This window comes from Myotis brandtii, unplaced genomic scaffold (assembly GCF_000412655.1).
Source record: "Myotis brandtii unplaced genomic scaffold, ASM41265v1 scaffold8, whole genome shotgun sequence".
NCBI classification, from domain to species: Eukaryota; Metazoa; Chordata; class Mammalia; order Chiroptera; family Vespertilionidae; genus Myotis; species Myotis brandtii.
Window position 1 is genome coordinate 13,166,428 of NW_005371219.1, and position 12,715 is coordinate 13,179,142.

General features: G+C 32.8%; 1 protein-coding gene across 6 annotated transcripts in view; it reads right to left on the reverse strand.

Moving 5' to 3' along the window:
* The window catches only part of GRIK2 (glutamate receptor, ionotropic, kainate 2), a 580,918-nt gene that overhangs the window by 360,329 nt on the left and 207,874 nt on the right, over positions 1-12,715 (reverse strand). For all 6 annotated transcript variants that reach the window (XM_005883802.2, XM_014531347.1, XM_014531350.1 and 3 more), the window contains 2 exons: positions 6,913-7,080; positions 3,080-3,337 (listed from right to left, as the gene is read on the reverse strand). In XM_005883802.2, coding sequence (XP_005883864.1) covers positions 3,080-3,337; positions 6,913-7,080 — 426 coding nt within the window. The remainder of the gene's footprint in view (positions 1-3,079; positions 3,338-6,912; positions 7,081-12,715) is intronic.

Here is a 12,715-nt window from a genome sequence, read left to right on the forward strand (position 1 = left end):
ATATGTACTACTATTTGTAATACTTTAAACAATAAAATAAAATTTTAAAAAAGAATAAAAATAAAAAAATAAAACCTCCTCTCCTAAGCTGCCACTATATTGTTTCTCTTCTCTACCTGTACTTGCCACACTATAATTATGTCCTGCTCACATCTTCTCTCTCTCCGACCCCTCACTCTACTCTCTCTTGCATTTCCAGCCCCCTTCCCAGGCCTTCATTCCCTTCTTCTTTTTCCATAGGTGTACCAGTAATTTAGTAGCAACCTGGAAATAGAATCCCAGACTTATTTACTAGTCCAGAGATCTTTGTTAATGGACTGCTGATCTATAAACAAAGATGAAGTACAGGGATTTTAAAGCAAATATTCACAACTTATCCTGGAATTGCTTACAAGCTGACAGCTATCCAACTTATTTTTAGTTTTTATTTAAAATGAATCATATGTTCCAAAGTGACTGACAGAAACACAGCTTTGTTTCTGAAGCCAATTCTTTTCTATCATTTTTGGACATCATTCAGAGCTGTAACAGACTTTCAGGGTGTTTAAAAGCATTCATCCATGACAACAACAAATGCTAATTATCATAAAAAATAAACAGCTCCTGTTAACATCATTCTAAGAATTTCTCCTACTCCAGCACTATATTTCATCTATCATCCCATCTGTTTTGGGGGCGGGAACAAAGACTGGATGGAAGTATAATTATCATGTATCAAACTGGACAACACAACAAAACAGAAATGAATATAAATGGGAGGAAAGGCATACATAATAAGTGAATCTGGAAAGGGAAGAAGGGAACATAAATAAAATGGCACAGTGTGTCCTGCAGTAAACAGCAGATACATTTAGTACATAATGGAGTTAATAATGTTCATCTTGTTGGGTATGTGGTGGATTTTTTTTTTCCCATTTCAGTTCACAGTGCTAGTTATAATAGGATTCCCTCCCACATGATCAAATACTCACGTTTTTTCCATTGGAAGTTTAAAAATTATCCTATTAAATTATGTCATTAAAATTATACTTTGAGACTTTTAAATATATTCAAAAAGAATGAATCCATTTAGAAGGGGATCTTTTGTTTATCTTAAAGTCAATTCAATCACTCAAGAACCACATGTATGAAATAAAAATGTCACACACATACACACACAAATAGTGAAGAAAGGTGGTATAGTTAGTCCTTTGTACCCACATGTCCTACATCCCTGAATTAAACCAACTGTGGATCCAAAGAAAATGTTGTTGCTACCATTGTGTACTATGTAGTTAGGCCTATGATGGTTGTGTCTGTACAGCTTTTTTACTTGTCACAATTCCCTAAATCATACAGTATAAAACTATTGACATAGTGTTCACATTGTATTAGATATTATAAGCAATCTAAAAATGATTAAATATACACAGGAGGATGTGCCTAGCTTATTTGCAAATACTACGCAATTTTATATAAGGGACATGAACATCCACAAATTTTAGAGTCCTAAGGGGTCCTGGAAACCACTCCCCTAGGGATGTTGAGGGAAAACTGCATGTCCATAAAAATTTTGAACGTTTACCAATTTTCTTCCAATTCTGAGGAGTTTTAAGATAATAAGAAATAAATACAAAATATCACATGTACAACATCCATATATAAATGTGTGTGTGTGTGTGAGTGCATGTATATGAGGGTATGTAATATTTGGACATCATTCACCTGAAGTATATCAGAGGGAATAGAGAAGTAAATAACCCATGGATTCATAATGCATGTGTATTCATATTAATATTTGACCATCCTTAGACATATATGGACTGGTTTGTAACTGAGGATGCCCTGGATGATCACATTATACAATTCAGAAAAACCATGCACATAGAAAGTTAATATTATTTATAAACATTTCACTTTTTAATCAGAAAAGCAAAATCACTTAATGTGTATTTAGACTCACTCTTCCTTATCCCAATTAAAATGTTTTTTAAATTATTTTCATTATTTTTCCAACCTTGTAACGCCTTGTTCCCTGTTCTCTTTGGAAAGAAAACCTATCTGTCGTTTTGCAGATGGCAAAATTTATTGTCAAAAGGACTGATTTCTGCATAATTCTAAATACTGAATGCATGAACAAAGTGTGTTCTTGGCACACTTTGGGAGAATTTAAATTCAAATAGATTTTAATTTTGATGTTAACATCAATGTATAGTGAAAGGTCTTAGAATAAAATATCGTAAAATTTGAATTTAAAGAGCACTATTTAGATCACTGATAAATATCTAAGCATGAAATTCCTTATCACTATATAATAACTAGAACAGTATGCACATCCTTCAACAATGTAACTGCAAGAAAATTAATACTTTACTTTTACTGTTTACTTTCTTATGTTTTGAACTTATTTTAATTAATAACTGAAGATAACCATTCACATATAAATTGTGTACATTAAAACAAGAAAGCACAGCAAATATTAACTAAAGATCCCAATCAATATCACTTATTAAATTTTATTTTACAAGTCCCTAAAATATGTCTACACATAAACATTCCCAAAATTATGAGTATTTCAATGGATATTATATTGTCTGAAATCTAAGATAAAATGTTTTCAAACTCTAATATGTTACACAGTTAAAGGTTATTACTGTTCATAAACATTCTTTGCACCTAAAGAGCTAGAAAAAATGTAAAGGCAAAATCTTGAATTACTTGACAAGTTTCATTGAAAGCCATTCATGAAGTTTTAAGTTGAATAATTTTCTTGAACCCGGCAGAAATGTTTTGGGGATAAATATTGCAATATCATATTTCATACTATTTGCATCTTTCATCCAAAATTTCAGTTGATACTAACTGATCCTCCACATAAAAAAGTGCTTCTTTTATAAATATAAAAATGCATATGATTTAACTGGGGTATTTTTGTTTGTTTGAATGTGTGAAATTAGTATTGATGTTTAATGCCAAATACCTTCCCATTCCTCCATTTAAAAAAAAAGCACACAAGACTACAGGAAGCATCTTGAGTAAGTTTCAGAACAAAATTATTGATATTTAAAACATAGCCCCGAAGGCTACTGATCTTTCTTACCAGTGCTGTCATCATACACGACTGTGACAGTTTTCCACTTGAAGAACTGCACCAAGTCCAAAATGGCACGGCTGAGTGAAGAGAAGTCTGGGTAGAGACTGACATAGAAGGAATCTTTGTTGTCTGACACCTGGTGCTTCCAGCGGGTCTGTATGTGGGGAACCCCCAGCGCATTGCAGATGGACTGCACGGCGTTTGCTGAAGAGCTGTGCGAAGGCCCGAAGATGGCAGCCACCCCAAGGGACAGCTGATCACAGGCTGAAGAGGAGATAGAAGTCTGTCAATAATGAGAGCGAGGCCAGTGTGCCAACATTACCACATTATTTATGTAAGCCCAAAGGAATTATCCTGAAGAAAGATGTGTGTGTGTGTGTGTGTGTGTGTGTGTGTGTGTGTGTGTGTGTGTGTGTTTTAAATATAAAACCTACATTTAGCTAATTTTACATTTTGTCTAACTCTAAATATTTTCAGTTTCTTAGAAGGAAATTAATTCACCCAGGCACCTGCAGCTCAGTGCTCAAATAATTTTGCAGACAATGTCAAGGGAAGGAGAGAGATCAGGAGACAGAGGAGGATTACTCTAGAATTCAAGAGGGGAATGTTCATTTTGGAAGAATAGCTCTTATAAGGGAGTTGGGAGAAGAGTGTTCCTTCCCAAATTCACTGGCCATTCTCTACAATTTGAATTCTTTTTATCAGAACCCATTTGGTCCCCTTCCCCATCCAAAAACTATGGCCACATACAACTAAGTATTTGCTTATATATAATAGAGTCAAGCTTATGCATGCAACCACCTACACATAACCTAATATAGCTCAAAAAAAAGGTTGATTTCATATGGATTAATTTCATTAGGTAGAAAGTCATTTAGATAAGTGTTTAATTATCTTTATTTGACTTTTGGGTACTATAAGTATTTTATATTAATCTCATTTATTTTTTAAAGTTTATATTTCTTCCTGGAAAATTTATGCATATCAATGATAAGCAGTATAATCAAGCGAGTCATAAATAATCTAGATGGTTTCAGATGAGAATAGATGTATTGTGATAGGACTTTCAATTCTTTAAGATACACTGAAGTGAGTTTGAGCCTAGGAAATGAATAGTTATTGGAAACATAAAATCATCTTTAAATATTTGAATACCTGGCCTGTGAAAAATGCTTAAATTTGTTTCATTTGGCTGGAAAAGGACAAATGGTTAGCAGATTCTCACAAATTTTGATGCAATTTAAATTAAAAATTAAATTTAAAAGGAAACAAGAAATGTCCAAAAATGGAGTATTCTGCTTTAAGGGGCCCATCCCTACAAATATTTAAACTGAACTACGGAGAATTGTTATCGGGATTTAGGTGTGCAGACCCAATCTTCCCAAGATAGTTTATGAGTCTGATGTATAAAATATTCTTGTATTTTCTTTCAGACAATTTGCTAAATAAAATGCCATGTAATGGATAGATTAAGCATAGAGATATTTAATAACTGAGTAAATTTCAGTTGAAAAAACCCACTTGTTTAAAATGATTGAAATTCTGAACCAACAGAAAGGCTAGAGTCTAAAATTTTTCACTCACTTGGATCTTATTTCACATACATTGAGAATAAAAAATCTTATTTCACTAAGTTTTTGACAAATCACACATCAAGAAAATTAAAAACATTATATTAGGTTATTTAGAATGTTCCTAAGTGTATTTCAAATAAGAATTTGAGTGTTCAGTTATCAGAAGAGTTATGTAAAATCAATGTATTATTCAAATAATAATTCAAAGATTAATGCTACAAAATATGCACTTATTGAACAAAACCTTTTTACCTATTAAAAGTATAAAACCATACTTACATCAGAGAATATGTACAAATTTAAAATTTTAATTTTTTTTTAATTTTTGCCTATGAAAACAAATTTTAAAACATTTTAAGAATGTCCAAAATAAATAAGTTATTTTATAATTAACCATTAATATCCTTAGCAACACATATTTATTTATTGAATCCCCCATGAGGTTAAAAAACTGTATTAGATATCCCCTTATATTATCCTTTTACATATTTGCTGTGCAAGAGCGTCACAAGATAAGATCCAAACCATGACATTCACTTTTCAACATCTCACAAATGAAGTTATTCATACACTTATTTGAGTTTTTCCTTCTTCTCGAAGTCAATTAATGAATTTGATTCCCAATGGATGACAAAATTTATAAATTCCTTTTAATATTTGAAAACCAAACACATTTAACATCTCACAATTTTGCTAGGGTATTCCCAGGACAGTAACCTGTTTGTTGTTAGAAAATTCTAGTCCTTCCTTTTTATGTTGCACCTTTGAAATCCATTAAGAAATATATTAATATTTTATTTATACTGCACTCATATTTCATATTCTTTGGTCTAAATGATTTTAGTGGAGACAGAGCTTCTTCTTAATGGAAATAATCATAAACTATGTCACAAATCAAATGCACTGTCTTCCAGTTAATGACTTATTTTGTAATTATCATCATAATTATAGTATTTCTCAATAAACTTTACCCTTTTTTCAGCCTTTAAATCCTTTCATCACTCTGACATGGTTCTGAAATATGGAAACTTATTTGTATTCATAAAGATATGAATTCAAAGGGCAGACAGAATATAGGATTTGATAAACACTACATAGCTGGGGGGAAAGAAGTATTCTTTGATCTCAAGAAATATTGTATCTTATCAGCTTTCATTAATATTAATGAGCTTAGGAAGAAATCTTCACCAAGGTAGAATTATAAATAATGTGTACACTCCCCTCAGTGTAAGGTAGCTAATAAAACAATATTAGCATGACAGAAAAGCAAACTGTGTTAAAAAATAAGATTTAGAACAAATGCTTGTAAGGCCATTATTTGGAAGAAAATGTATATTATGAAATTTAATTCTTGTTACATGAATGCTATCTATGCCCCCCAAAAAACCCTCCCACTTAAACAGAGTATGAACATCAAAACATCTCTCCAAACACATTTACTGTTCTTTGGCTAAAATAATGCCTTGATAATAGTTTCTCTATTAGTTTTCTTCATATAAAAATGTTAAATTCATGGCCCACAAAATTACTTCCTATTCTGATCATTTAAAATACAGTTTTACAACATTAATTATAAAACAAAATTAATAAAGTAGTCTAATTATCTCTTCATAAAGTCCAATTTTTATCATTGGTCATTTATTTTCAGTTACAAGAAAGAACATCAAGTGGTTAAAAAATGGGAGTTGATTATACATAAATTAAAGATTGTTCAAAATTTTCTAATAAAGCTTAGAGATCATCTGGAACTATAGGGTTTTCAAGGTAGACAGTAAATTAGGACCACAGTAATAATGTAATGGAGTTGACTGATAATCAATCATTTGATTGAAAAAGCAATTTTACTATTACGAATCTGATTGTATTTCTTGTTATAAGCACAATTATTTGCCAAGGGTAGTCACATCACTTTAACTTCCTTGATAATTTTAGGTGCATTTTGAAAAGAAACCTTTTGTGAAAATACTCCTAACAATCCTATATAATAAAAGGCTAATATGCAAATTGTCCCCTCCACTGGGAGTTCAACCGGGAGTTCAACCAGGGGGCGGGGCTGGCCGGCCAACAATTGCCCGCAGCCCCTCCCCTGGCCAGCCCTGTCCCCAATCGACCCCCCTCCCATCAGGGCGGGCAGGCCGGACCCCACCCTTGCATGAATTCGTGCTCCAGGCCTCTAGTTTAATTATATTTGAAATTAAGAAATCTCTTTAGAATACCTGGAAATTTGAAATCCAGAACACATAATGTTAAATATCTATCAATTACCTTTCTTGGATGCTTCGAAACTGTCATAGAGGTTTATCTTCTGGGTGTCGTAGGTTAGGGTAGTATTGGGCAACAAGGTTCTGTTTCTGTTGATGGTGTTCACAGCAAATCTGAATGCAAGTTCCTCAGCTCCCATCGGGCCGGATTCCACATATTCGAAAATACCACCTGGAAAAAAGGAAGAATAATCACACAATTTTTACGAGATAGAGAAAATGTCAACATTTTTCTACATTTCTAAGTGTATATATATGTCTTTACGTGTGTGCATGTGTGTATATGTGTGATTTGTTTAAGTACATGGAGTTTGGGCTTACTTTTTTCTGTGAACTTGAATATGTGGGAGATGCTCTTTCAGAGAAATCCATACTGGCAAAATTATCTTGGTATTACTAACTAAATTTAACATAATTTCATCTTTAGTAACTGCTTTTTTTAGTGCCTATGTATATAGAGATCTTGACTTAGGAACTGAATATTATTCCTCAAAATTTTACACAGTTCCAGAACAACCTTCTACCTATAATAATAAAAGCATAATATGCTAATTAGACCCAACATCCGGACGACCTTCTGGACGAAGTCCGGGCTGCAAGGGAAGCCCAGGTTCCGGGTGCCTGCTGGCGGCCAGAGGCAAGGAAGGCCTACTCTTGCACAAATTTCATGCATCGGGCCTCTAGTATTGACATAAAGCTATCGAGTTAGGCATTGGGGGAAATTATATTAATTTGTGTATATTAATTCAGAAATCAGAATTCTTTGAAACAATATTATGCCACTTATTGTATTAGAAGCCCAAAATACTTATTAATGCAAATTTCAGCATCTTGCAAAAAAAGAGAACAGGAATGAAGTAGCATCTCTCTATTTGTGTTACCCAGTGTTTTTTTCAGAAAGTACGTGACATTTGTGGAAGATAACTCTCACAAAAAGTGAAATCTTTTAACAGGTGAATAGCACTGTAGCATATCTTTTTCACCAAAAGTGTGGAGTAGAATTTAAAAACATGACCCTTCTGTTTGTCACCTTCTATCAGCTGTGTCTCTGTCCAGTTCCCTCATTCTTGTCCCAGCCTTTTTTCTTTTTGACATCAGCTCTCTCTCTTCAGTTATGGGTGACTTAACTGAGACTGCTGCCTCCAACAGAATTCCTTCCTTATTGTTACTTTGATGAATGGAATAAAAGGGGAGCACCTGATACCTGATACCCTCCAACCTCTGTCCTTGGGAAACTAGTACTTAATGAAAAGAGAGCATTTATCTTTCTCTCTTTCAAATTTCACACCATGTACTCTCAGCATGATCATTCATAAATTAAACTCCCTGAATAAGCCATTTCCACAGCTTGCAATTCATATCTCTTCAAAAGTCTTTGATATATGAAAGTCATATGATGATACTATGAGAACTACATCTGATAAATTAGTATGCAGTTATGTATGGTAACAATTCCTCTAAATGTGAGGAATTAGGACTCAAAAAGATACGACGGTGATCAGACAAATTTATATTCAGGAAGTAGAAAAATTATTTTACACCATATTTGTTTGCAATAGTTCTCTTATTTATTCAACTAAATTGATGGTGTAGTTACAGAGTAATCAACTTATTGTGAAATAGTACTCTGAATATATTTAAAATCTTTGGTAACTCATGCTAAGCACAAGGTTAAAAACTATTTACATGCCTAATGGGTGTCAAGAACCAAATTGGACCTCTTATATATGTGGAGGAAGATAGTGCTATGAGCATGAACTGCCGAGCCATTATGGATGGGCTTACATTCTGGCTGTGCCACTTGCCATCAAGTACATTTAGGTAGTTCCTTAAATCCTCAGTCTGAGTTTCTTCTCTAAAAAAGGGATGATAATGGAGACTATGCATAGAACTATTATAAAGATTAAATGTTGCCGAAACCGGTTTGGCTCAGTGGATAGAGCGTCGGCCTGCGGACTGAAAGGTCCCAGGTTCGATTCCGGTCAAGGGCATGTACCTGGGTTGTGGGCACATCCCCAGTAGGAGATGTGCAGGAGGCAGCTGATCGATGTTTCTCTCTCATGGATGTTTCTAACTCTCTATCTCTCTCCCTTCCTCTCTGTAAAAAATCAATAAAATATATTTTAAAAAAAAGATTAAATAGTTATATCGTAATGAAGAAGTTAGAACTGTGGCTGCCATAGAGTAAGCACTCAACAATTCTTTAAGATTTCATTTAATCTTCAAATGTTATATCGCAATGAAGAAGTTAGAACTGTGGCTGCCATAGAGTAGCACTCAACAATTCTTTAAGATTTCATTTAATCTTCAAAATAATCCCAAGTAATATTACGCACTGGTCAAAGGTCATATATAGCTATCAAGTGGCAGAGCAAGCATTTAGAATCTGCTGGTGCGTGACTTCAAAGCACTTGCCTATTCTACTACAAACTAGTCGTTTTCTTCAAAATTTCATTCAGGCAAAATACACAGAAATTCCTAAAATGTTAGATATAATAACCTTAATAATAATGTGTGAGGAGAAATGTAAAATCATATTTATGAAACAGAAAAATAATTGAGCAATTGGAAAGACCTTCTTAAAGTTATTTAGAAATGAAAAATAAATTATAAAAAATCAAAACCTGAAATTGTTTCTTAATGGCAAATAAAATGAAAAAATGAATTTTGTACTTTCTTCCTTGTCAAATTATAGCTTCTGTGGTATAAACACAAAATAAAGATAAGATGATCAATATTTGATGATGCTGGGTTAAAATTTTCCTATCTTTTACTCTTTGCAAAGTAAAAAATTTAAATTCAACTTTAAGTTTACATATTTATCATTATTTGAATATTTAAAGAAATCTTTGTAATTGCTCTAGGAAACCCATTTTCTGCATTAATTGAACAACATGAATAATTAATTTTTATTGATTCAAAGCCACAGTTTAAATTTTTGTATATAAAAATAAAAACATCCAGATAATGCAAAGCTTTCCAAACACAATATCTTTTATAACACTTCCGAAACATTAACTCAAGAGAACAGATTGCTGATCCTGATGTATACAGGGAAGGTATGGGCAGAGAGTGTAAAAAAAAATCTAGTAAAGAATTACTTTTTAAAAAAGTTAGGTGAGTGCCTTAAGTTGAGGTATAAAAAAGAAGTTGTAATTCTATTTAAAAAATTGGAAAGTTTTAATAATATCCCATATATAAATTGATCAAACATTAATCAAATATTAAAATGAAGTCACCATATTAGTTATTATAGACACTTGATAGATTTCACTAATTAATTTTAACTTAAAATGACTTTTAGAAAACAAATAATAGAGTAAGAATGATACTTTATTAAGATAAAAACACATATTAACAGTAAAATTATATTTAAGATTAAAGTAGAAATAAGTCTCATTAAATTTAATATGGTTGGTATAAATGGTAGATATAAAAATACATTAGTAATTACATCAAAAGTAAATGGAATAAATTCATATTTTAAAGTTTAAGATTATTATACAGGCTAAAAAGGCACAAAACTGTAATCCCCTTACAAGAGAAATAGTGAAAAATGTGGGAACGAGCAGCAAAAATTTGTCCTAAAACCACCTTAACCAAACAAAAGCTGGTGAAGATATTCTAAGATTAGAGAAAATAGATTTGGCGGCAATAAAAAAAATAGAGATAAAGCCTGCAATTCATAAGGAGATAGGGGTCAATACACAAGATGATATCATAATTCAGAATCTATATAATCTAGTAAAAAAATGCCAAGATATTGACAAAACTAGGAGAAATAGATCACAATGGGAAATTAATACACCACTCTGAGTAGCTAGTAGATCAAGCAGGCAAAAACAGCAGCTAAGATTTAGAAGATCTAGCCCTGTCCCAGTGGCTCAGTGGTTGAGTGTTGACCTATGAACCAGAAGGTCACAGTTTGATTCCTGGTCACATGCCGGGGTTGTGGGCTTGATCCCCATCTCTCTCTCCCTTTCCATTCCTATCTGAAATCAATTTTTAAAAGTATTTTTTTTAAAGAAGAAATAAACAGAAGACCTCAATCCAGGTCTTTTAATCACTGTGCTGTACTGTTTCCTGCTGGGTAACATTGCCTCTCTTTATCCTAAAATTCTGGTTGTTTTCACATGGGTTTCATTTTTCTGAATGGTAAATGCTTCTAATTCCTTAAAACAGATTTAGAGTTTTATATCCATATGAAATATGTCTTTAACATTATAACACTGATTTTTGTGAGGTTGGGGGATGCCAGCCTAGTTGCCAGCGTGTTGCAAGTGGAAAAATACGCACATGATCCATGGAAAAATTAATAAATAGGTCACATCTTCCCAAAAGGGAATTGTGTGGAAAGCACATAGTAAAGGTATAAGTTTTCCAAGGAGGAGAACAGTGACCCATCTCAACTTCACACTGAGAGATACCTACCACTCTTCCTGCTTGCTTTTGATTCCCTTGGGCCAGGAAGCAACAGTAATTTCTCATTTAATGAAAGGAGTGCTTCCAGTATTTTTAGCTATATTTCTACAAACAATAATGTTCTTCATTATAATGTTACAAAGTTAAATTCAACCAAGCATGCACATTAGCACCTTTGTCAATATTTCAAGTAAACTAAAAACTGTACAAACATGAGACCAATAAAATTTTTGTCTGTGAAATGTCCTGAAATTGTTTGCAGTTTTAGCATTGTTTATAGTCGTTCAACTATAGAAAGCATGAAAGCTACTCTTGCATACCTCCTTCTCCATCTACCATAGGCAATTCAGCTCAAACTTGTACTAAGCATTTGGAAAAAGAAAGCTGCTGATTGCAGGCCAGAATAAAGAATATGAGACAGAAGGCAGTATATAAACTGAAATCGAGTTGCAGGAAATAATGTCCTAGTCCCATTGCACAAAAATTGGTTGTGTTCAGGCATGTAACTATGCTTCCTTATTTTAAAAACAAATATGCTTTTAACATTATAAACCTCCTACTGTTTGCAACAAATTTTTCGCTACTGAATAGAAAATAGGTGTTGATTTTTTTCCCTACAAATGGACGATTAAATCATAGGGAAGACCTTGGAGTTACACATTCTAATAATACAAATTTAAAGTATACACACTGCATACTGCGAAGAAAATTGGGAAATGGCTACTTAAATGTTAGAAATTTAGACCCAGAAGAAATGCATGCTGATTGGGAAGGCAGATGCTTGAATAATATCAAGATATAAATAGAACAGATCAAACTGAGATAACAGAGAAGGCAGCCACATGAATAACTACCATATAAACAGTATAAATAACAATAACTACTTGAAGGACAAGAACACACATTTTAATTATATTGATTTTTAAAAAAATATAGGTCAGCTAAATTTTAAAAAGGCAAAAAGTGATTGAATTACCAAGCCCCTTCACTATCCACACCTCTGTTTTCTCTTAAAGGAATGAGCTGGGTGAAATGATCTTGAAGATCAGAGATTCAGAAAACTCATGAGTCTAAGATTGCTTAGTAAATTGGGGTGTATCACTGATTCTGTCAGAACCTAAGGTTTGGTTAAATGCCAATCTGTTTCAAATATGATATACTCCTTAATATTCTAACTTTCATTTGCAAAAAGAAAAAATTCATTTGAAAAGCCATGTATCAAAATATTACTGAGTTCAACCAATAAAAATAAAAAACTAGATGCAAATATGTTGAGTTTCCAAGAGCATTTAGATGTTATGTGGCTAAACTAGAGATTTTTTTATTGTCTAAAGATTTACATATGTCTCCTTCTTCCCTGATTGCCCCCCCCAACCCCCAGCCAT